Consider the following 27,982-nt stretch of genomic DNA (forward strand, 5'->3'; position numbering starts at 1 on the left):
GGGAGCTAATTTGGTTGTGAATGTGAACTATATTATTTAAAGTGGCCATACAGGTGTTCTTATCGAATGATGAAATGTAAAATAAGTCTCGGTACTTCTAACATGCTTTGCCAAGTGTTGTGAATCAGTTGATGTTTACTTTGTAGCAGGTTCTGTTCGTCTATGATCTGATGTTGTAGTTTCCATCTTTAAATTTATGGTGATGGCAGATAAATGTGCATGTGTACATGTTTTGTAATCAGTGTAAATTACCCCACCCATTCTATGTAGTGAATCACCAGTGTTCTCATGTGTTGTGACTTAATGGAAAGGTCATATCTGAGGTATCATGACTCCCTTTGTGTTGACAACTTGATGATATTCCATACACAACTTCTCTTTTTACACAAACACGCTCGTTCATTCAGACCAGGTCACACTGGTATACATGCATACACACACACACACACACACAAACACATACATACATACATACATATACATACATACATACATACATACATACATACATACATACATAATGATACATACATACATACATGCATACATACATACTAGTACATACATACATACATACATACATACACACACACACACACACACCTATCCTTTCCTACGTTTGCTTTTAGCCAAAAGCAGTACATTTTGTGACTTGGTTGCCTCTCACATTTTTCGACTCGTTTTAATACCCACGTGATAGTTTGAATAATAATATGACTTCGTTGGGCATGAATCCCAGTTGGCAGTCTCCCAAGTACATATTATTGGAACTTTGCCAGCATGACCTGGTTTTGTCATTGTAACCCCTGTGTTGAGTCTCCAGAAGAAAGGAGGTTACTATCTGGATTTATCGAGACATTTGAGGTACAACTGAACAGCTAGATATTCGTGTTCTCTGTCACTGAATGTTTGTGTAGATGGATGTCTATTGAGAAACATCTTTGGAATATCGCATCATCTCACCTCATCATGGCAGCCTAGGAACTTAAATCTTTCGAGATTTTGTTGGATCAATTTGCTCCTAAATTTTAAATTTTGGGTGCAAAATGCTCCTAGAATTTCAAACCTCGGAGCTGAGTAAAATAATATATATCACACTTTAATTCTAATCAACATTCAGTGTGACTTATACCATTGTTTATCTGTTCAATCAAAATAACCATCAATGGTACTGACTGACACTGACAGTCTTCATATTAATGACATAATGTAAATCAAAATCTTCATTATCATGAAAATATGACCTAGTCCCATAGCAACAGCTACAACTTGCGACACATACTTCCCTGTGTGTATGTGTGTGTGTTTGCAGGTAAGCTGCCCCCGTGTTGTTATCTAGCAACTGTGTATTTCCCGAGGCTTTCAGATTTGGGAAATAGTTGGTACACTACTAACAGCCCCCCATGTAACTTAATAAATGTTTACTTAGTACCCTTGTATATAGCCAGGCAATAAGTGAGTATACCAAATATAAATAAAATGCTAGGCCAGACAAAAGTAAAGTTGTTCAACGGGAACGAACTACCTATTTTGATAAGTTATTTCATTTTTTCTCCTTGATGGGCCCACATCCTCATGCAGCCAGTATAAAAGTCGTTTAGTAAAATGACTGCAGGACTGCGATGCGAGGTTTGTTTCAAAATTATTTTGAGGAGCATTTCTGATCGATGGTTTTCTAAATAGTAACAATGCATGTACATGAGTTAATGCGTCCAAAAATATGAGGTTTTTGATATTACCCCCACCCCCCATGCCATTTTTCGGGGAACACATTTGTGGGCGCGTCGTATGTTTTTTTCTACTAGACTTTCAACGTGATCGTGTGTGGCGCACTTTTGGTGACGTCATATAAAAATGGCTGCCTCCATGTAAAGTGAGCACGCGAACAACACGAACACACTACCAAGGGTTTATTTGTTTAAATATCATTTTATTGAGCCAGCATCAATATTCACCATGGGAAGCTTGTGGATGGGAGATGTAAGTAAAAGTGGGGCATCTTTTCTTTCTTTCCAAAATCGTCGGAATGATTTTTTCCACTAGAAGCGACAATGGTATATATTGGTAACAAAATATTGTGGCGTACTGAAAATGTAATATGTTCACGCCTGATGATATTATTACGTTGTTTAATTGTTCACAAGTACTACAGCTAGTTAACGGAACCATTTGGCGTGCAACAATCGTTTTTATGCAACAGGTGTGCAACATCGCAAATGCCCCTGGTTATGATTCACATCATACTATGATATGTTTGTAAATTTGTACCGCGCGGTACAACATGGACGTGGACCGATGTGTAGTGAGGACGGTGCCGTAAAAGGGGCTGTGGTTTACGATGATGGTACTGTACGTTGTATGTAGTTCGACCATAGACTTGTAAATTTTGTGATACGTTTTCTGTCAGTTTTTGTGATTTACTCTATCTATCATTATCTGTCTCAATGTGTGTCTGTTTAGTTGGAGATGTACATGAACGAGGCCTTCATCGCCAATGCCTTCTCAACATTGGGAGAAAATGTTTTACGTGTCAAGATGATCAAAAATAAATTCACAGGGTAAGATGGTTTTTTGTTGTATGGCTCAAATTAGACATAAAGAAACCAACAGTTGATGAAATACAAGAAGAAAAATTTATTCAATGAAATCCACTCAAATTCTGTACAGTAGATAAATTTGTCTGCTTTATAAGCATTGCCTGATAAAACGTTAATCACAAGAGGTTGTTGGGTACTCGGAGTATATTTATATGGTGCACTACAAATTTAATGCAAATACAGTTTTTGAATGTTTTGGCTTTATTGTAGCTGATAAACGGTTGTTGACGAAAGTTTTGTCAGTTACTGTATTGATTCACACTAAACAATTCTGCCATAAACTTTGACATAAGTAGTTACTCAGAATTTTCCACTGAAAGTAATTTCATTTACATGCTTATTCATTTTGATGCAGCTAAATAGGTCTGTCTTGAGTGAACATAATTAAAAGATTGGCTATCATTTGGTCCACCAAATAGTAATGGATAAAGGAACACCTTGTGTAGTTCTTAAGATCTTATACACTAGTTACGATTTATACCATCACTCACAGTCTGGTCAAAGTCATTACATTAGAAGTCCTGAGACAGCCATCCAAACAGTCACTAACATCATGTCTTTGTTAATCAATAACACAATTCTAACCAATAACACAGTCCCTCATAAAGTTAGTGTTTATATTGGGGCAGTTATGTAATGTCCAAATATGGTATATTTGTCAGCTCAGGATTCTACTTATACACTGTAAGTCACTATAGCAGCTGGGGTTCACTGATTGGATGGACAACTCTCTGTGCTGATTGAGGGACTTTGACCAGACAGTGGTTAGACCATGCCAGAGTTGGCATCCAGACGAAGGAACACCAAACATTTGGCAGGTCACAAGAATTGATTTATATCATAGACTCATCAGAGTGTCAAATTGTGCAGCATTATTATACAAGCAATAATGACAACTATTACATTTAACATTTCAAAATGTTCTTTTTCCTAGACAAGCACAAGGCTATTGTTTTGTTGATTTTGAAAATCAAGAAGCAGCAGAGAGAGTTTTGAGGAAATTTAATGGTAAACCAGTCCCAATGACGAACCCTGTAAGTTATAGTCCAGCGGCAATGTAGACTAGTGCTATCCATGGAATTGAATATCTTGGTGGTTATGGGATGATTTGATACAACATCTAGATCTAGACCGTAGCAATGTAGACTAGTGCGGCTCTATCTGTAGAATAGAATCTCTTGGTGGTTATGAGATGATTTGATACCATGGCTAGATCTAGACCAGTGGCAATATAGACTAGTGCAATCCACAGAATTGAATCTCTTGGTGGTTATGAGATGAGTTGATACCATGGCTAGATATACATTTATGATGTTTATTATGTAGTATGTGCCTCTGAAGTAAAATCTTAGACTTTTGCTTTGTACGGTGTGCTACTTTATTCAAGAAAACTTGAACCCATTCCCTGTTAGAAGTGTGAGAAGTATAATCAAGGGTCAGGGGTCATTGTGCATATTTTTTTGAACAGAGGTCAATATCATAAAAGCTGAAAAAATAAAATATTGTCCATTTCCTTGGAAATAAGGTAGTTAACTCCAAAATTATCCATGTCCTAAGCCATAACTCAGACATGCTTGAACAGATCTCAATCAAAGTTGGTATTAGGACAGTGTTGTATGACATACATGTGCATATTCATTGTTGTTGTGACATGATCCAATATGGCCGCCTAGCAGCCATTTTGTTTGCAAATTTTCCATGTCCAAAGCCATAACTCAGACATGCTTGAACAGATCTCATTCAAAGTTAGTATTAGGACAGTGTTCTATGACATACATGTGCATATCCATTTTTGTCTTGATATAATCTGAAATGGCGATTTTGTTGATGCAGTCATCATGTCCAAAGCCATAACTCAGACATGCTTGAACAGGTGCCCCCCCCCCCCCCCCTGTACCTGACCCATCCTATATTGTTGAATGGTTTATTCCATCATGTCATCTTGAAGAGTAGGCATGTCCCATGTCCAACGAGGAGACACAACATGTTATATTATAGGGTTCAGTGTCCTTGATCAGACAGATTTGTAGTCTGTAAGGTACCCCGTGATGGGGCGCCCTCACACATCGGTCAATATCCTGTGAGGGCAGAGTGACATGGTATGTCTTACAGGCTAACAGATTTGCAATACATGTACAAAAACTGTGTTGTTTTCTGAAAATATTCAATATTTGAGAGAAAATTACACTTGCATCTTATTATTTTACAGATGAAAAGATTTAAGTTGAACCGTGCTGCCTATGGACAAACCTATCAATCGTAAGTATTAAAACATTTTACACAATCTTTGTGAGTTTAGTGGAGTCAGGATGATTGAATGGTTAGAATGGCTGTCTTGGAATCTGTAGGCTGCAGGTTGTGGAGTCATGATGGTCAAATGCATTATAGTGGTTGGCTGCAGCTTCAAGTCCTGTCACTGTCGTTCGTTTGTTTCTGAATGGATAAAGTCCGTGTTAAAGTTGCATACATGTATAGTAATTATAAAGCTGAAATGTGTCTTTTTGTCTTAACTACAGAACGGAATATTCATTGTTTGTTGGTGATCTAACTCCAGAGGTGGAAGACATCTCATTACATGATTTCTTTGCAAAACGTTACAACACATGTAAAGCAGGAAAAGGTATGTATACAGAACACAGTAGTCTGTAAGGTACGCTGTGATGGGGCGCCCTCACACATCCATCAGGTGAGAGGAGGCAGACCAGCACAATGTATCTTACCATCTAAGAACTCAGGAAATTCATGAAAACCACATGTTATAAATGTAAACATTTTATGTATACAGGAAATATCTGCTTTAATATGTCATGGTATCGGTGTTAAATACATGAAATCTATAGTATAAACAAATCACGGTATGAATGCAGAGTGCAGAAAATACTTGCCATAATATGCACTACATAGTACATAGTACAAAGAAAATGGGTTTTTTCTTTGTTTAGTTGATGTAATTACAAGTGACGTACATGTAAGGAACCATGTCACTATACTCTTAAACAAGTTGTGACGAAACCCTTATGTCACAAGTATTGCCAACAGAGTGAAGAAAAATGAGAATAGATAATCTCTTGCCAACAGAGTGAAGAAATATGAGAATAGATATCTCTGATTTAAGAAAACTTAGGGAAAATAACTGAGATTTAGTATCTTTTACCTCATATTGTGATGGCATAGAACAGACGGATAAGAAATACCATTTCTGTTAAAGTGCACACAGCATGACTTCCATGTGTTTATGTCTTATTCCCCAGTATACTTTATCATTTACTCAAGGAAAATACGAGTGACCTAAGGGGCCTTGAGTGCAAGATGAGTAGTGATAAATCCCTGATGTCACAAGTGTACATTATTATACATGTGTAATGCTAATGCTTACAACTTGGCACTTAAATAAAACCATATTCCAGCATAATGTTAATGTCAATGCATGTCTTCTGTAACATTACATTTGTCTTCTGGCATTGTTAGAACAGTTGATTGCATAGTAGGGATTCCTGAACATTTTTTGGTACATACCATAAATTACATCATGTGATCGTTTATGAGTTATATCTTAATACCAGGTTTGAGTTCAGTTAATTACAAGCAGTGGTTAAGTGTGCTTCAGTAAGTACAATAATGTGAGTACCTTTTAAATATACAGTGAAAACTACACCTATAAACATATATAAACTCAGCTTGTGTCCCTTTAATGCGTTATGTTCTTTCTTGTAGTGGTGAAAGATTCAGCAGGTAACTCTAAATGTTATGGGTTCATACGATTCACCAGTGAAGATGACCAACAAAGAGCCCTGATGGAAATGAATAATGTCATTGGATTAGGAGGGAAGCCAATCCGTGTAGCAAGGGCCATACCAAAGAGGTAAGTATTGCCAAAACATTAATAATGTCATCAGATTAGGAGGGAAGCCAATCCGTGTAGCAAGGGCGATACCAAAGAGGTAAGTATTGCCAAAACATTAATAATGTCATCAGATTAGGAAGAAAGCCAATCCGTGTAGCAAGGGCCATACCAAAGAGGTAAGTAATTAATTATTAAAAGTTTTTCATGGCATATCTTAGCCTATATTATAGTGATTGTGTTAGATTACTCAGATTTGACCTAGTTGGCTGTACAAATGACCCTTAATTAAACATCTACATGGGATATGCTAATTTAATGATAATTTTTCCTCAGCTAAAAAAGCCTGACTAAAAATTTAAGGTTTTAATTACAGAGTTCACAGGTCAAGTGTAGAGAACGATTTCCAGGTCAACCATGCAGCTGGCTATTCAGGCTCGATGTGTCTTGTGAGTTGACAAAAAACATGTAATTATAGTATTAACAATATTTTTATTTTGAAGACCTCAACATTCAGACCAGCAGCAGTCATCACAGCCATATGACCCATACTACCAACAGTACCAACAGTATCAGAACTATTATGCTGGATGGGGTGGTTACCCACAGCAACCAGTACCAGCTGGTACATCACAACATGGACCACCACCACCGCCACCACCACCACCAGATTACTACAACTATGGACCAAGTGGACAGTATGATAACACACAATTTAATTATCAACACAACAGACCAGGAGCAGTAAGTAAAACGTTTTCTCTCACACATTATATCATGCATGAGCCATTTAGATAAAAAAAAATATGGAATATATACTCTGGTCATTCTCCGTCATGACAATCCATGTCTCTGACACGACAACGTGTGTCTACTGTGACCTAGGGGCCCTTGTCACTACTCGTCTAGCAACTCGTAGTGACAAGAGCCCCTTAGGTCACTCGTAATTTCCTTGGCTGAACGAAGAAAAATATTGGGGGATAACATCTAATTATTCAATCAAATATTTTGAATGAAATCTCAGATTCAGATTCAGATTCAAATTCAAATTCGGATTCAGATACTGTATTACCATCGTCGCAAACCATGACCATTTTATGGTACCGTTCTTAACGAGCCAGTCCCTAGAAGAAATAATAGCTCTGGTTTGCAGGAATGCTGTATTGCCATCAGTGTGCCCTCTAATGATAGCCAAATTTTGTTGTTGTAAGTCAAAATGAGAAAAGCTGGTATTTCTTGAGTCACCGCATAGTAAGAGATATGGGAATACCAAATTTTGGTGCATCACTAGAAATTGTGTGTGTCAGTGGTGTGTCAAATTGGCTTAGAGGGCACACTGATTGCGATATGCCACATTTTAGTGGGTTGACTCCAGCAGATGGACAAGCTAACAAAATAAGACTATGATTGCTGTATGTTGATATAAGCTATCACAATACATCTACAACAAATGAATATGAAAACAGCTATTAAATGTCTATAAAATGAACAGAATGTCCTACATTCTTTGATTTCAGTAGAATTCTGTCTTTATTGAAATGATTCCCAGCTAGTGTAAACTCAACATCCAAAGTTAAGAATTGTCCTTTAAATCTATATTTCACTCTCCATGTTAATAAAGTCTCACCTGTGTCTTTGTGTTTCTGTAGGGTTATGATGACAGTCACGATGCCACAGAAGGTATGTTAGTGTCTTTAGTTGCAAAAAATCTTAACAAAATTAGCAAAATAAGCACTGGGAAATGTTTGTAATATATCAATATATGGCAAAATATTCTAAATATTTTTGAAATTTATCAAGAATTTTTACTGTGTGTGTGTGTGTGTGACATATATACATACATACCTACATGCATATCTACACACACACACACACACACACACACACACACACACATACATACATACATACATACATACACACATACATACATACATACATACACACACACACACACACACACACTCACATACACATACATACATACATATACACTGACTATGTAGGTAAATATGGATGTACGTGCATATCTATGGTTTCAGTTGATGTTTACATAACTATGAGGAATGTAATGGAACACATATTTATATACCTATTGCTTTGGTTCCTGATTCCACAGATCCCAATCCACCACTTGACATAGATCAAATGAATTCAGAGTTTATGACAAGAAGTGAAGAATTGTATGAAGCCTTGGAAAACTCCAGATGGAATCCATTAGATAGCGTAACATCAGAAATACCAGGAATAAAGACGTGACATGTCCAGAACTTTAACACAGCATTTCAGTAACTCACATATTTTGTATTAGCTAACAGACACATGTGAAGTTCAAGTTGAGTCAATCAGTATGCATATAAACGTATACAAAAGATAAACAATTAAACTTTTTGGTTTAACGTCTGTCAGCATTGCTAAGTGTTCCATAGCGAGAGATTGGATAAAGACAAAAGCATAATCACTATTTGTGTTAGAGGGCGCTGTTTATACAAAAGTATTTCTAAGAATAAGATTTAGCTCACTTGAGATCAGTTTTGATATTCAACATCATCTACAGCTGACATAGTATAAAGTCTATCAAAGTTTATTTGACAAATTCATGTTGAGATATGATAGTGACATACTTATTTTTTGTTGAATGCACTATTGTATTTATTTATGATCATGACTGTGTGCCAGTAATCTCAAACTATGATAACAGTATTATGGGATAGTTGTATTTCAAACATAGTTATGATTCACTTTGTTTTTTGTATCTGTGAGATAATATCAATTTTATCACATAGATAGAATTAGTTCTTCACAAAGTGCATTTTTATCAGTTTCACTGATACAAAACAAAAAATGAAATGTATTTGATTAGATCATTGATTGTCAGGGATGTACTGACAAACTTGGTGTAAAAGACATTAGATTTAAGTAAATTTTAATGAAATGTTAAAGTTACGTTGTCCATCTTTCGACATGATTTTTATTGAATTAAATACTTCCGTAAACTTATCTCAGGTTGTTTTGATGTTGGTTTTTACTTTGAGATTGGAATTACAGCATAGACATGTTCGGAGTCTGTTATTACTATTCTTCATAGTGTGTCTCAAACTGTGTCGTAAAGAGGCCCGTGGTTTACAATGATGCATCATAGCACACTGTACCAGCTATTATTAGATATGTACCAGTGATTACTTGCACTGGTACATGTGTACCACTGGTGGTGGTATTTACACTGCAGTGCAATACTGAAAACTTTATTGTCCACCTACATGCAAATGATATGCAAATGAGGGTGCCATGTTTTATTACTTGAAAGCATGTGAATTCATAGTGTCATTTTAAAAGAAATTTGCTGTTTCTGATAAACATATTTAATAATAACAGAAGCCCATGACGTGCAAGTTCCAGTATGGATACACAGGGATATTTGCACTCATGCTTGTGGTGTTTTCTGCTGCATGTACAGACACAATACCACATCTAGGCAAAGTGTGCCAGGGCGTGAGGTGGAAAAATTATTGTATGAGTTCGACGTATGTGATCTCCATTGAATAACATAGGAAGAGATATTAAATAATATGGCAAAAGCCACTCCTAAGAATGGGTTGCAGTTTTTGTAAATAAAGCAAAACTAAGGTGCATACTATGGTCTGTTGACTCCCATTAGACAATGCACATCCATGGCAATGACTTCCCATTCCACTGAACAGTGAATGAAGAACTAGTTTCAATTTGTCATTACTCAGCAATCACATAATGTATCTATAAATGTTAATCATGAAATGACACTCCAGAACCCCCCCCCCCCCAGTAGTTCCCCACTTTAAGTTAGAAAACTTGACATGTTTATACCATGTGTACTTGAGTTACAGTGTGTGATGGATGGTAGTGACCTTGCATATGGCATACATTGAATCAAAGGTCAGTTGTACGTACACAGTGTGAATGGCTCACTTTGACACCGTAGACATCCCTGGTAGAAATCGTCAAGTCATAAACATGTGTCTTGTGTTTAGGTTCCACCCGTCAAAAACAGTAATGTATATACTTGTAGACAGACTTTGTGCCCAGCTTTGATTCAGTCTCGATCGATTATATTTCCCCAGTACTGTATGGACTTCAGAAAGTTTAAAACGCTAATAAAGTTAGATAACAAGAAGAGGGCGCACTAACACACATCTTCGATTGCTGAAGGGAGTCATTATGAATTTAGTTATTTATATAAAAAAATGAAATACGTGTAATGTTTGAAACATTGACCATTGGAACAAAGAGGCTCATTGTAATATGTTTACATACTCATTTGAATCATGCTGAAATAGGCCATAGGCTTGGGCCCCTAACTATTCTGGGTCTGTTTTTCGATTATGTATATCATGTTACTATATGGGTAGATGCTTTGAATTTGAGCCGAACACTCCCGTCTGAAAATATATTTTATTCCCTCTTCATCACCACGCGCACAGCTCCAAAACTCTTCCGTTTTGTCATTTCGAAGAGCATTTCACATAATCGTTCGATCATTTTTAACCATCATGACCTAAACACGACGTCGACGTGGGCGGGGTACGAAACTTTCACAGTCACGGTAATGTAGACTGTATTAGTAATCAGGAAATAGACCATAATGTCTTTGTTTTCAATATGCTACCCACATGGATTATGAGCTCGTTACATGGAGCACACTTCTAACCGCCGCCCACTCGACTTTCTTCGACGACGCCTATGTTATAGTAATTGCTTTCGTTGTTTTTGTTCGTCTCTCTACACTAAACCCACCTACGTTCTGCCCTTTATGACCTGCGGACATGTTTGTCAAGTGAGAAACAAACTTTCAATAGAGAACCCACCATATTCACATGATATTGAATGGTGGCTTCCCCACTGCGTTAAGGGAAATGTGGTAACAGATACATTGTTTTGTACTACATTGATTGGTGCATGTTTGGTGAAGTGTCATTTTGTTTTTAACCACCACTAATTTAGACTTACCACTTACATACTATAAAGCTTACTGTGAGTTGTGAGAGTACAGTATTACCACAATATACACGTATTATAAACACAAACCCAATTTCAATTTGTAATTTAGCTAATGAGGTCAAAACTATTCTTTTTGTGGTCTGGGGTTACATTGTACATGTACTATATTTCCCCGTTTCTCATTACCCGACCGATCCAAAATTCAGCTCCGACATTAAACTAAATAGAAACAAATTATTTTCGCCCGCATTTAATATTAACAGCGTTCTCTCTCTGGTGAGAATAAACAAGTGTACTAGACTGTCGACGTCATGTATAGTCATGGCAGTGATGACACTTGTTCAGGAACAGAGCATTTCTTTCACGATGGAAGTTATTCAAGTTGTGACTTAGAACATGCCTATTGTATAGAGATGCTGGGAAAGGGCTTGTTACCAGGAATCAAATAAAAAGAAGATAGAGAGGAGGAAAAGGAGATGCAGAGAAACATGAAGATTATTGTTTTACTATTTTTGCTTCTTCCTTTTTAAAAATCGACCGACCGACCCACAGTTGCTATAAAAAATAATGAGAAACATATACAAAAAAGGTCACCTTAATGGCCAGGGTTTAAACATTCTGGTTCTCACTTTAGTGTATTGCTATTAGTGAAACCATTAAGATTGCAAAGGATCGTTTTCTATAACTTTGTCAGACAACCGCATTTTAAACCCAAATTTGAACTGGGCCTTTAAACCGGCATCACATAAAAGTCAATTTTCACTTTAATATTGTTCTTTACAGCACAGACAAGAAAAATAACTGTTTTGCTTTGTTACTCTGTTTACAAGACATTAGTTTATCATGTGTGGTGAATAAGCAAAGAGAACTGCAATGTATACTGTTTTCTTATAAAAATCAATACTACCAGTGGAATTTGCCTTATCAGGAGATTTCATGTCTCGCGGCAGATCTCACTACATACTTCTTTTAACTTTAGGTAGCAACCGTTACTATGTACCAGTGATCACCTTGTCATGGTTGTGTACATAACATGTATAAAAGCCGATATATTGGATTGAACAGACGTCCGCTGCTTATAACCTCGAAAAGTTCACGAGTTAGTGTCAGCCAGTGTCACGTGACTCGCATTCTCGTAAGCTAGTGAGCATATTTCGATGTCATTTACTGATATACCAACTCTTGCTATCCATACTCCATACTGTTTAGATTTCACTGTGATTTCGTACAACTTTCATTTTATTTTATTTTTCTTTCTACAGTGGGCTGAAAAATACTGTCCGTGTACAACCGAAACGTTGGTTGCTTACAATAAATGCTGATTTTTTAGTAGATCCTGGACTTGTTTAATTGAATTAAATCATATTTTTTCTGCTGATGCTACGAAAAATGACACTCCCCACTTCCCCAGCCCAAATGACTACGATATAATAAGATGCTATAAGGGGGACTGAGATTTTAGGGCGACACGTGACTTACATACTTAACGACAACATACTAGTATCCGTCACCTAAAATATATATTTGGACGGGACAGTCATCGAAAGCTATCTAAAACAAATGGTAAACATACTAGTACTTTATCAGTTTTGACACATTCGGTGTCAGCTGGGTTGACGGATAAGCACTTGGTTAATAGGACCACAAACAACTTGTCTGTGATACGACACGGAGGTGTGTTGGTGGGAGTGCACTAAGAGACGGTCGCACAATGTCGTCGTACAAGCACATCGTTCATTTAGGTCAAAATCCCCTCCCTCGAAACGAACCTTCACAATTGCGACATCACATGTTTCATATAATGTAAACTATTATGAAAACTGTAGCGGTCGCACCACTATGATCGATGTAATAATGTAAAAACAAATTCTAAAACAAATACTATCAGAAACCATTACCATTAGTCGTAAACTTGATTTTTATCAACTTATCAACATCTTAGTAGTAAGTACAAAAGCTATTATCGTTGAAGAAGTGAACATGTTCCTATAAAATTTGGTTAGAAGTGCGAAAATGAAGTTCAGCAATCGCATTGACGCCAGACCCCCTTCCCCTAAACGAACGAAGTTCGCTTGTTGAGCTTGTGTAATATTGTGCGATCGTCCCTAATGGTTTCAAGTACATTTTCCCAAGGTTCCAAGGTCCAAAGCACTCTTCCACTAAAACTGTGAAAATAATTTTTCTTTTTTTTCAAGTTTTTCTCCCCTTTTTGTACACATCTCATATTAACCTTTAAGCTTAGTCTGAAATAACAAGGCTAATAACTTTCAGCGATATTTTGTCAATGCGTTGGTTAAAATTTAACATACCATTTAACATTTCAGTAGACGGGTTTATTTAGGTTCACCGAGACAACCAAACAATACGTGTTTGATGGTCTGAGATTTAGGGGATTCTAAAAAACTCAACACAAAACAAAACATATCGTCTTGGTTTAGCTTTCACTCCCTTTCCAGACATAAAGGTTTGTTTCTGATCCACCCACCTTCAACTACCCACTGTGATGGTACGCCCACCTTCACCTACCAATTCTCTACGTCACGAAAGCATGCATTTTTTTGCAACGGTTACTTTTATGTAAGAAGTAACATATACGCCAGAGGGGGGGGGAGAGAGAGAGAGAGAGAGAGAGAGAGAGAGAGAGAGAGAGAGAGAGAGAGAGAGAGAGAGAGAGAGAGAGAGAGAGAGAGAGAGAGAGAGAGAGAGAGAGAGAGAGAGAGAGAGAGAGAGGGACTGGGGAGAAACAGGCTCGCAGAGACAAAGGCAAGACTGGAAGACGCAAGGGAGGGAAATAGTGGGATTTGAAAGAGAATGAAAGAAAGGAAGAGTAAGTGTCCCTTTTAACACAAACAATTTGAAGAAATAATTGACGTTTGCAATACCATATGAAATGGACGTATTATATGTATTGCTGTAATATGATAAAGTACCACGACAGGCGTTCATGCCTCGTTATAACAGTTGTACACTATTTCAAGGACTGGTGGCATACACTGTGTAATAAGAGAACACAACATAAACACAAGCCACCACCATGAATGTCGAGACCAGTCAGCTGAAAGTCCTTGTCGAAATACGTCAGTCGGAAAATTGACAACCATTACTTGTGGTTTGGATTTCACCACATATTTTCGTCAAGGCGTTGCCCACAATTGCTGTAAAATGATATGACTTCTAATAGCTGTTTAAGAGCGTGTACATTTCATCAACTTCTACCTCTGTCATGTTTCAATCATCTTTATAGTTAGATATAAAATGACCTTTGACATAATTACACAATGCTATCAACTTGAAAAGTAATTGAAATGAATAAGCAAGCTTCTGATAATTTCGTGGCCAGTCACAACAATTGATATTGGTGTCGAAGCTAGCTACTCTCTGAATGTTATGAATGAAAAATAAGATCGGTCAAATTTCCCGATACTTTCATTTGCATCTCTAATGTCATAAAATTGAAAAATCCTTCCCAAGGTTAACCTACATACTTCACGCTCTTGAATTTCGACAAACGTCACAGTTCTAGACTTTTCAAAGTTTGAACGTAGAGTATAGCTCAGTGTTATATAAATTGAAACATCTTGACTAGCGATGGCAGATACATACATACATACATACATACATACATACATACATACATACATACATACATACACACACACACATACATACATACATACATACATGACATACATACACACACACACACATACATACATACATACATACATACATACATACATGCATGCATGCATGCACGCACACACACACACATACATACATACATACATACATACATACATACATACACACACACACACATACATACATACATACATACATACATACACACACACATACACATACATACATACATACATACATACATACATACATGCATGCATGCATACATACATACATACATACATACATGCATGCATGCATGCATGCATGCATGCATGCACGCACACACACACACACACATACATACATACATACATACATACATACATACATACATACATACATACATACATACAGATACACACATATTCGTAGCTACATAAGGACGCACGCACGAAGACAGACAGACAGACAGACAGACAGACAGACAGACAGACAGACAGACAGACAGATAGACAGACAGACTAGACAGACGTTTCACTTGCTAATTCTTTGGCAATGTGCCAACAGGTCGCCATCATATAACAATAATCATGATGTGTGCAGTTCATCAGGTGTTTCGGACGACGTCAGTTCGGTTGTACCGAGTTAGTATCCGAATCACAATTTCATCCCATCGTCTATATTTCTGCCAAAAAAACCGTTAGCTACATTTATAACAAAGAATGTCTTTGAATTAAACAAATTTTTTTTGAAAATATGATTTAATATTCATTTTATTTTGTTAATTTTTCCGATTATCATAGTGCAAATAAATTCTACTCAAATAATGCAATCGAATGTTTAAAAACGGAAAGCTGTAGAATATTGTTACAGTAATGTGTTGATGTTTGTAGGCCTATGTATCGCGAAATCGCTGGGAACACTTCCGAGTAGAGAAAAGTAAAATAAAAAAGAGAATAAAATTACAAAATTATGATAAATTGAATGATTTCTCGATATTGTGGACTAAGTCTAATCGCTACGGCAAGCACGTACAGATTCAAATTTGTTTTTTATGAACAACAATGTACAGCCTCGTTCGCAATATCGGCAGTGAATTATAGAATCAACAAATATTTCAGCATAATTTTGGAAAAGTTGAGAAACAAACATATTTTCCTTTCTCTGTTTTGTTTTGACAAATGTCAGAAGATCAACTTTGATAATACAAGTAACTACTGAGTTGGACATGCAATTTTATCGAAGCATCAGTTGCATCCGGGGTTTTCTTGTTGATGACGTCAGTGTGACCGAGCTAGCCAAACTAATAATTATTACTTTTTCATCGAGTTGGTGCTAATTTTGACTATAATAATGCAATCTTTCTCAAAATGTGAAAATAATTCTAATTAAAGGTGATTTAGAGACTTTGATTATCGACGAAAAATAAGTAACACTTTTCACCAGAATGTGGACAATAATATCTGGCCTTCCGATGTCATGTCTGACAAAAAACAAACAGAATGAAGTGAATTATGACTAATACTCGTAATTCAAATATGGTGGCTCTATAAATTAGCTGGTAAGCATAATTATAAATCGTCAAACTGTTGACAGGCGCTGATATCATCCCTTGTAGACAAAGCTAGAATGTTATCTTGTTGAAAGCAAATTCCCGCCAATTTTCATCTGGCATGTCACAGAAGTCCCCATGGCTCATTTCCAGTGCATCTACTGCGACTACCTAAAGTATTGGTTGCAATATGGCCGCGAGAGTAACCAGTGTCTAAAAGTGTCACAGTCGATGATCCGAGTATAGCAAAAACGTGCAAAATTACGTTGTCGTCTAAACTAAAGGCATTCTAGCTTAGCGATAGTTATGAGGTCGGTGAGAAATACCACAGTCATCGCTCATCATCGCACTGAAACAGTTTGAATTCTTGTGTGGTATTTTTAACTAGATAGCTTGTAAACCAAACATCGCGCTACGAGTCTCAGTTTGATGTAGTTTCAAAGTTATACCGTATATTTACTCTCTCGCCATCGGTTCCTGAGATGGGATTGATTTTAACTCCTGTGCTTCTTGAACCAACGCACAAAACGGACAGAAACAATGGCACAATAAATCTCCGAGAAAGCCGCCTTCGATGGAATGCGATTCCCGCACTTTTCCACGTATTTGTGCAGCACAGATGAAGTTGAGAATAGGTACGAAAAAAAGAATTCCATGCAGACAGCAACCTTCGCCGACAGCCTCTGCGTTCTTACCCGCTGTATAGCACGGAAATAAGTACGTTATTATGCATAAGCCACAATCGTTGAAACAACTGCAAAGTCCGTGGGTCCATTCACCAGCCATTTTGTCGAATTATCCAAAACTTTACCGAAATGGAGAAACTTGAATAGGTGCTAATGTTTCTGTTATCAGCTCGAAAACTGACTGGTGCCCGAACTATACGATCTTTACAACATATATTAAAGTGTCACGAATAAGGAGTGGCCTTATAATAATACCCTGCTCACTCACAAGGAAAAAAGTAGTTCCCCCGAAAGAGCCATAAAAGTGACATATAAATGCAAACACAACACTTTATCTATTTGTGTATATGGTGGCAAGCTGGTCTAATGTTGTAAGAAAATGTGAATTTAAGTAATATTGTGTTACATGTCCACTGGAAATATTACATCGCCTCATCAGGTTCTTACGTGTCATGTTACGTACAGTGTCAAAGGTCTGCAAATGTCTTGCATTTATCGTGTACCGAGCATATCATTCGTACACCAAGCAAAACACTTGAGTTATACGGAGTCTTAGACACAGACTAAACAACATCTTTCAACGATCATACTGTTTTAATCCCCCACCCCACCCCCACCCCCACCCTCGCTGATGTATACCATACGGTGAGGTAGCTTAGGGGGCATGTGCTCACAAAAGTAATTCGCTTTATTTTTTATTGTCCCACCAAAAAGATTTGTTCGTGAAAAATTATTAAACGGAATGGTGGGCTTTGTAGGAGAGAAGTGGTACCAAGTCATTGGGTAATGCTGCTACGAAGAAATTCAGGAATTTCATAATTATATGCATCCGCACCCACGTTTTTATTTATGAGATATAATTTTCACAACAATATCCCACACCTGGTCTGTCTGATTTATGTTTGAATCTACCCGTATCCGAGCATTTTGCAACAGACTCGAGGTCAAAGGTTAGTCACGACATCAATCACTTTTCACAGTCTTTTCCAATGACTTTTATTTCTTTTTCACAATAGTTTTTTTTTTCTCACATTCCTATCACCTTTTATTAAAAAACACAAAAAAATGTAGAAGATTTAGCTATTGGGTAATATATTGTTATGTCGAAATAATGCACTTTCCTTGTGTAGTTGTTTAATTATGGAGTTTGATATTGTCAACAAGTTTCCCGCCACAACCGATAAAATAACTCCTCTTTCGTTTTCTTTCGTTATTGACATCAATATTTTTCTAAGAGGGGTATAAAGCTCTCTACACAACATAATACAACAACATTTTGATATCATATTACCAATATTAATAACTTGGTCTCCCATTTGCTGTCATAATTTCGGCATCATAATCCGCCAGGTTCTTTCTTACAGTCGTAGATGGCGCCAGGGTATAAACTGAAGTACAAGCTAGCTGCAGGCCACAGATACATACAATTACGTATTATTTTGGTATTTTGTCAGGAGATGTGAAAAAAAGATGAACATTATCACGGGTTTTTGAAAACTTGATGAATCGCAAATTGTAATAACTACCATATTTCTTATATGTGACTGGTACTGTAAACACGTCGTTACGGTCATACACATGCGTAGTAGCCCCATCTGTCCTACGAAATCCTACTTTAGGTTCGATTTTACGAGAGTTTGTAACCCATTGAGACGTAAGCCTATCTTACCTCAGGTAGGGTTCGGGACTGTTTATGATAGGATGTCTAAGTGCCGATTTAGTTAATTTTTTTTTCGGTCCGAACCATTTTACCCAAGGATGTACATTTGCTCTGTTGGGACTCAATGACATACAGTATGTAATGGATGTGACTAGCATTAGCTAGACTTCATCATGGTGCACGTACGTGTAACCAAACACCGAACTTCTTAGTTTTGTAACCTGGGTGAAACAATGCACTTGATGTACGTGATGCGGCATCTGAGGCTGGGGTAAGAATTTACGGCGAGGGGGGGGGGGGGCTGGAGAGAAATGGGGAGGGGGATGAAAAAAGTGAGAATTCAAAGGGTCTACGAAAATTGAAAGGGGTCTCTCTCTCTCTCTCTCTCTCTCTCTCTCTCTCTCTGTGGAGACTTTTTTTTGAACATTCAAATATGTATGTACCATTCTGATCAAAATCTGATGTGTTGAATACGTATCGATTTCTTTATTTACTCTATTTCCTTTCGTACCGTTTACTTTCGTTTTGTTGTCCCGGCAGTGATCGCCACCGAAGGAAATAGGTAAATAAAGAAATCGAGCCGTATTCACCACATCAGATTTTAATCAGATTGCCAGAGCTACAGTCTATGAATGACCTTTCGTCTACTAGTAGTTGCTTCACCATCCACGAGTGTGTACGTGTTCACACATCCTAGACGACTCACTAATACTGACCGAAATGTCGATCTTCAAAGATGTCCATTGTTAGCTTGTCATCTCGTACTTCAGGCGTACACCAAATGACAGTACGTTTACATGTATTGAAGTAGACTCATAAATTTACTTTTCCAGCATATTTGGCAATGTAAAAAAATGAAGTATGTAATGAATGGGGGTCATACCTCTGTTGCTAAGTTAAACCATACACCTTCCAGAGGGTCTTTGGTTACACCAACCATCTGGTCGTCGTGACAAGTGTCGGCTAAAAATGTCATTCTTATTTGTTTATCAAGGCAGCGTAGTGGCAATGTATGTATGTATGTATGTATGTATGTATGTATGTATGTATGTATGTATGTATGTATGTATGTATGTATGTATGTAAACATGTATGTATGTATGTATGCATGTATGTATGTAAACATGTATGTATGTATGTATGTATGTATGTATGTATGTATGTATGTATGTATGTATGTATGTATGTATGTATGTATGTATGTATGTATGTATGTACATGTATGTATGTATGTATGTATGTATGTATGTATGTATGTATGTATGTATGTATGTATATTCTAAAAATTCTTAAACTAAAAAGTACAACCTACAAATCCTTGCAGCGTCCGAGTCGCGATTCTTGGGCTGACTGAACGTCCTCTTTAATTTCCCAATGATTGAGCGCCCCCAACGATCAACTTTGTCATTTCGGTTGAAAGGCATAGTTGTCCATAGACCCGAGAGAGAGAGAGAGAGAGAGAGAGAGAGAGAGAGAGAGAGAGAGAGAGAGAGAGAGAGAGAGAGAGAGAGAGAGAGAGAGAGAGAGAGAGAGAGAGAGAGAGAGAGAGAGAGAGAGAGAGAGAGAGAGAGAGAGAAACAGACAGACGGAGACTGATACAGACTGGGGAGAAACAGGCACACAGAGACAAAGGCAAGACTGGAAGCAATAATCTCCCCACTCGTTCAAAATTACACAGTAAAGTAATGTTTAGATCTTTGCAATGTGATTTACGTGTGCAAGTAGTTATATATAAAAAAACGTTTCGAAACTAATGCGTAAAAAAGACACGACAAACATATACAGTCATGTATTTTTGTGAATTATAAAGAATGTCTGAGAATCTTGAATATTATTTATTAATGTTATTTTCAACTTGTCACATAAACGATTACCCTACTTGTAGACTTGAGAGCGACCATCGCTTCTCTATTCCGCCATCCTAACATTTTTTTTTTTTTTTGAATTTTCGCTACCGTAGCAAAAATTAAAATGATTCAAAGTGTCAGTTCGGATAGCGGAAGAGTGCAGCAATAATCGTTCTCAAATGTACAGGTAGCTAGGCTAATTAAAGATTGAAATAAAGTGACAGTTATATATCAAGAATTATGCGGAAATAAGTTATTAGTTGAGATATAAATAAAATTTTAAAAGGACAATTTCATAGAAATTGATTCAAGTGTCTGTACTGTGGATCAACGTATATACACTGTGGTTGGCTATGGCCGTGCTTATCCTGATGACATGTAAAGCCGACCAGTCGATGGAAAGAAGTCCAATGCATTAATTATCTTCCCTGGTGTAATTTGCGAACACTCGATGGGAGAAGGGAGAGCCATCCGACCTATATCAACACCGGAGGGTTCTCCCTCCTTCAATAGCGTGGACGCAATAATCTTGGCCGACTGCATGGTCGATCGTGTCGGTACGAAGTCGAACGAATCGTTCTTTTGGAATTGCCCGCATGCATGCTATCCACCTGCCCTTGGCCTGCTCTAGTAGTTAAACGATTTCGTACATGTAAATGTCTAACCTTATAAAAAGAATATACGTCATCATTATAACTTACCCAGTTCACTATGCATCTACTAAAAGTCCTTGTGGCTGTGCTGGCCATTATTAGATTCCATTTTCTCTCTGACTGTAGGCTGTTCGCTTCGATGGAAAAACCGAAGTGACTAAGGCCAGGAAACCCACAACTTTATATAGAAGACACTCGGTGAATGTCACGATGTTACACAACCTTTTAGACAATAGTACCACGACACTCCCGTGTGGAGTGGAATTTTTATGAATGTTTGTATATGTAATTATATTTGCAATTACACTTAGTTACCAGCCGAAAAGGTCAGTGACCTCTATACCTTAGCTATCACCGATGCTACCTTACACATCAATCTGATTATTGAAAATCCGATGTAGATGTCGACTAATCGTTCATTGTTATTTTACCTTCGTTATTTTGCCTGAATTGACCTTCTTGGTACACGTTTACATTTTTTTAGACTGATCGCCTCCTCTCTGTAGCTCAGCACTTTTTGAAACAATAAATGAAGTTTAGGACTCACCAGCTCAGTTGTTTTCAAGAACAAACAAGTATTCTTTTGTTTTGCCATAGAATTAAATTAAAACAGAATTCAATATTTAGTGACCTTTTTCAGATTCTAAAGTGGTTAAAATATAGATATCATTTTGACAGCTATTTTTAAAATTTTGCTCTGCGACTCTTGATATTTTGGTTGACTTTGACTAATAAGAATAGATGTGAGTTTTCTTGACCAAAAACGGTAAAAAGTATAACAATTTTATTTCCGAGGCACAAGTTACGTTGAGACTTGGAAGATTTCATCATACTGATGAAATACTAGACCATGGCCTTTCTTCCGGACGCCGGCATTGATAACAGCAGATAACAGAAACATTTTGGAGTCGTGCACCTGCCGTGCATGTGGCAAGCATATCCCAACTATTAAAGCACGCGGTCTAATCATGAACATTGATACTTCACCCCGAATAAAGGTCATCAGAATGGCTGATACTACTCGTCGAGATGACGTGTACACGTAGATGATCATGATAAAATGGAGCCAAGTTCGGATAAGTACATGTAATGTGGCCATTTTAATATGATTACTGTTAATATTACATAGTATTACCATTGTAAGCAGTACGACAATTTGCGAAAAATCAAAGCCATCGAAATAAAAGAAATGCAAAACCACAAAACTATAGAATTTCAAAGTTCTCCCATCTCTAGATCCGCCGACGAATGATGCAATTTCAACCGACTTCCAGTAAAAGCGAAGTGTCTTGTATTTTTTAAAAACCGTTTAAGAAGCACAATTATATAGTTGCAAACAATATAAGTATGGTGACCAAAGCTGCAATAAATCTGATATTCGTTGAGACAGTCTAAAGGGAAAAAAATGGATTGTTAGCTTTTCAGGTCATTGACCCTGGAGATACAGCATTATATAATCTATGATACGCTAGGTGAATACTCGGTGTGGCGAGTCAAAAGTCCCACACAACTGTAGGCTAGACTAGCCTTGTCTCACCTCTGAAATCTGATGGGACGATGCTACATGAGATATGAGTAAATGTCTTCATCAAGGTGAAACACTGATAACATTTTGGATATAATACTGAAATGTTGGTATATTGTAAAGCGGGTGTTGGGCCCCCGGGTATGGGGAATCTGCTGACACTGTCAAAATATATCCAAAAACTGTAAAGTATTCTAAATTATTACCACGGTCGCTTGTGGGCTAATATTCTATTCAAGGATGGTCGTCATCGATCATCGCATCATTATTTAGCTTTTTTGGTCGTTTAAAGTCGTTTGTTTTCGATTTTGGTGTTCAGGGAGTTCAGGGAACTGAGGCGGCGATCACTCCCGAAACAAATCGACAACAAACGACCATACGTTACAAAGTACACCTCCACTGGTTTAGTTAGCGACCACGTTCTCATCCAGACCAAATGTTATTCAATTTTTTAAGGTATTTTCATGATGTTAGACTGTAAAATCGTCAGGTATTGTATGATTTTAATTTGACTATGGTGGGAAATAAGTAGCTTAGTGGCCAATCTCAATCGGTGCATAGATCCTACATTTAAGTACACGTGTAGGCTATATGCTTGGTGACCGAGAATGACCTTTGGTAACACCCAGGGCAACTCTATGGGTAATCGTACGGCCAGGGGGAGGCTCCGTGCAGCCCCCTAAACCCAAAATTCTCCCCATGTTACAAAAAGTGAGGCCCGTCCTTATAGTAAAACCCAACGTCTGGTATATGCTGACAAGTTCTCGAATTCGTTGATTGTAATAGTACAGTAGTAGGACGGAACCGTGTAACGTAGAGACAAATATGGTTACAATTACTGGACCACTTCAAGAAAATCTCTGTTATATAGTAAGTTTTGACATGAAAATAAACCCTTCTCATATCCCATGGACAGTAAAAATGACGCCTCTCGTGCGTGGGTTCTCCCCATACTGCCATATGACACCCCAGCCTAGAGTTGTTAGCGTTTGGATCAAGGCTGAAGATTGTAGCCTATCTGTACGTGCTCCCACCATATCACTTTGATAAATAATATATATGGATTTCCTTAGGATTGAAAACTACTCGCGCTTTTTAAATAAAATTACAAGAACTTAGATTTGTGCATTACGAGAATTTATTGATTTTTTTATTGAAGCATCGAATAATAAACACGACGTGTTGCATCATACTTCGTCTTCACTAAAATATTGAAGCTAACATCCACACAACAATTCAATATTCTATAATTACATAAGCATTGTACCTACGTCAATGATATCTGAAAACAAACCACATCGTTTACTTACTGATATATAATGTTGATGCTGAGTTGATATGTAGGCCGAATGGTTTGTCGTTGTGTATACTTTTGTCACTCGTGTTTGACCTATGGTTTACAGAACGCCATCTCTACTGTGAATCTGTCGGGCTAAGTGATGAGGAACTTCGTATGAAAAGACATAATTAAAGGAGACAAGGGAGGGAGAGAGAGAGGGAGAGAGAGAGAGAGAGAGAGAGAGAGAGAGAGAGAGAGAGAGAGAGAGAGAGAGAGAGAGAGAGAGAGACACAGAGAGACAGAGACAGACAGACAGAGACAGACAGACAGAGACAGACAGACAGACAGACAGACAGACACACAGACACACAGAGACACACAGAGAGATTATACGTATCGCGTATTATTGTTTTTCAGTAAAAGACACTGCAATACAATGCATGGTAAAGTAGAGAAATTTACACATACTTTTTAAGAACAACACTCAATAATATAACAAATGAACGCGCAAACTATTCCGACATGTTTTAGGACACACTAAGAACGAATGAAACGACAAAGCTTACAAAAACAATTTAAATAGCATCAGTTCTTTCTTTCTTTATTTACAGACGATAGATTAAACGATATAAGATATGGATGCCGACACTTGAGGCGCTTTTCTGTCATGACTCAACCTAGGAGGAAAGCCAGGCAAAGTAGATACTTGACGACTATAAATTTTGAAATTGAAACTGCCATAGACAAAAATCTCAAGTTTCAGAGAGATATAAACAATTTATATGGAAGTTCTATGTTCCCGATGTTAAACATTTTCAGAAAATGAAAACATTCCACAAGGTTTTGTAGTAATATTTCAATGTCGAGATATGTTATACTCAGTATATACAGACGGCAAAAACGTGTTTACAAAGGGACCCCTGAATACCATGCACCATGGAACATATTTACATCTTCAAAAATGCAAAACACACAAAAGAAGAAATATTTACAGCAAACTTGAAAGCCAACGAACTTGGAAAGAACTCGCACCACGGTAAATTATCTAGAATTATACGATTGTCATTTTCTCAAAAAGTAAATTTGAAAATAAAATTACAATTTTAATAATCGACTGATTTTAAAAACCAAACAATTCACAACACGATTTACAACGAATTGATGACTCTATCTCGAGTAAGATCATAAGTATGTGGTTGGATGCAATAATTCAGTTCTTTAGTAATTAACAATCCAATTGTGGGACGAAAGTCATGTCAGTTCCGACATTTTCAGTTTCATAAATTTATACAAAAACCAGTTGATTATATAAAGCGCTGACAACTGAAGGAAAGTCGTTACGTCACGTTCACGTGGAAGAAAATGAGGATTAAAGCTGATTCCAACGTTCCCATGGTTACTACTCATGTTGATTGTTGTTTCAGTCAAAACTAGACCGACACAGTGGGTTTGGTCGACAGTTGCACTTGTCACCGATGGTTGTATATATTACTGACAAATGTCGATGATTGACGTCTAGATCCAAAATGTCCACACGAGACGTATACTCCTTTCGAGATTCTGGTTGCTATTGCGACGAGATTTGTCCATCGTTCTAAAACATCTCTGTGTATGACGACTGTCCCTGTATACTCAGGTGCACGTGAAATGATGCTTGGTAAGTTACTAGGTGAAGATTGGCGTTCTACAACTTTTATATCAATTAATCATGTTTATGGCATAAAAGTCTTGCATGAAACTAGGAGTCCGAGAACACACTGTGCGAATAAAGCGTGCAGTGATGGGTACATGGGAGAGAGCTAAGGAGAAATCAGAGATAACGTACTACAGATGTACGGACGTCTTCAATCTCTTTGCACGATTTGCACGACAGGTTGGACGTGCTTCAACTGCCTTCCTTCCTGTACGATGGTACAACCAGTACAGAAGAGGATCGTTAGGACATCGGAACAGCAGCCGCCGTTGATATCAAACTTTGCCCGAACTTTACCTCGTGTTTTGAGGGCGCAGATTAAGTTTCCGACAGGTATAAAGAAACACAGACACGCCATACAGCAGCTGTCACCAACCTGTTCAGCGTTCTTGCCGAATACGTAACATGGTACGAAATATGTGAGAATACAGAGACCGCAGTCTCCGAAACATCCGAACAAACCGTAATCCCAATCTCGACCCATGTTTGAAGTTATGTAGAAAACGTGCTTCTATGAAAATACCAAAGACTTCGCTTTGTGTTCTCAGACTTCGGCTCCGAACTGGTCTTGTGTCTAGAAATGAACGGGCGTTTTATCGTCGATCGTACTTATACCTGTTTTTGTATGTTTGACGAGTTGTCATGACAATAGTATACCTTATTTATCAACTTCAATGCTCGTTTCTATGTATTCCGTTATAATAATCATTTGCAAACGGGTCCCTGATTGGTTGAAAATATAACAAATTTTACTCTCCACTGGTATTCACCGAACTGTGTCCGGATACATTGAATTGACTCCTCTTAAAATTGGAATGTACACAAACTGATTTGGCTGTTCAAATTTAGACGTTTACTTTCGATTTTAAAAACACTTTGCATTAAAGATTAGAAAGTAAATATAAATGAATGCAAACGACAATACGTGTTCTGTCTACTTACAAACAATATGATGCTTAGGATTACACATCGTTAACAACACAATGTACACATAGTGTCTCTATTTTGATGCAATCAACGTTGGAGACTTTCGATCTCATCTAAAACAGGTGTATTATAATATAGTGGAATAATAATAATCAGACATTAAATATCATGTATGTATGCAAATCCGTCTGTCTGTCTGTCTGTCTGTCTGTCTGTCTGTCTGTCTGTCTGTGCATGTATGTATGTATGTCTGTCTGTCTGTCTGTCTGTCTGTCTGTCTGTCTGTCTGTCTGTCTGTCTGTCTGTCTGTCTGTCTGTCTGTCTGTCTGTCTGTCTGTCTGTCTGTGTGTGTGTATGTATGTATGTATGTATGTATGTATGTATGTATGTATGTATGTATGTATGTATGTATGTATGTATGCATGCATGTATGTATGCATGTACATATGTACGTACGTACGTGCGTTTAGATAGGGCAGGCCGGTGAGGGCGGAGCGACACTCGTACGATCTTGCAGTCTACATCTCATGATCACCTTGCGTTGCACGCGTTGTCTAACCTCTCAAGTTGTTCGTCGCCTATCGTCTCCAGGTGCGTTTCTCGGTGTGTCTGTCGCTCGATATATGGCAAGTACAACCAAAGTTCAATGCCAGCGCATCAATGACTGACAGAAGTTTTGTTGTTTTTATGGCGGTAGCCATTTGCAGCTACCTTTTACTGTCTCTCATTATTGTTTACATAGTGTTCGCATGTCGACGTCTGTATCTTCGCCCTGAGACTGATCGTCCAGATGTCAGAATGGAGGTTAACAGCGCTAGCACAGCTTCTGATGAACGAGACAACATAGACGGGATAGTACTGGAGGATACAGAAGACGATAACGAAAATCAAATTGGGAGCGGTATACGGTTAGATCATTGGAAATATATACAATAAGTCAACAATAAGCCTGGTACACGGAAATAGTGGTGATTAATTCCTACCAAGATTTGCTAGGAATGTAAACTCAAAAGCCAACATACAACAACGTAGTGCCTAGATGATATAAACGGGTGGATGTTCACAGAGGTATAATTTATTAGAAGTTTATATTACAAGGGAAGGTAATTACTGGTACAGACAAG

At 37.6% G+C, this 27,982-nt stretch overlaps 1 protein-coding gene across 1 annotated transcript; it reads left to right on the plus strand.

The window, feature by feature from the left end:
- Positions 1–1,857: 1,857 nt before the first annotated feature.
- LOC144445715 (tRNA selenocysteine 1-associated protein 1-like) lies at positions 1,858–9,160 on the plus strand. The gene is made up of 9 exons (XM_078135358.1): positions 1,858–1,980; positions 2,461–2,558; positions 3,532–3,631; positions 4,807–4,856; positions 5,114–5,217; positions 6,312–6,459; positions 6,942–7,182; positions 8,088–8,118; positions 8,558–9,160. Exons 1-9 carry the CDS (start codon positions 1,957–1,959, stop codon positions 8,695–8,697), a joined length of 936 nt encoding a protein of 311 aa, XP_077991484.1. The 5' UTR covers positions 1,858–1,956; the 3' UTR covers positions 8,698–9,160.
- Positions 9,161–27,982: the final 18,822 nt, after the last annotated feature.

The sequence above is a fragment of the Glandiceps talaboti genome, chromosome 14 (genome assembly GCF_964340395.1).
Source record: "Glandiceps talaboti chromosome 14, keGlaTala1.1, whole genome shotgun sequence".
Taxonomy (NCBI): domain Eukaryota; kingdom Metazoa; phylum Hemichordata; class Enteropneusta; family Spengelidae; genus Glandiceps; species Glandiceps talaboti.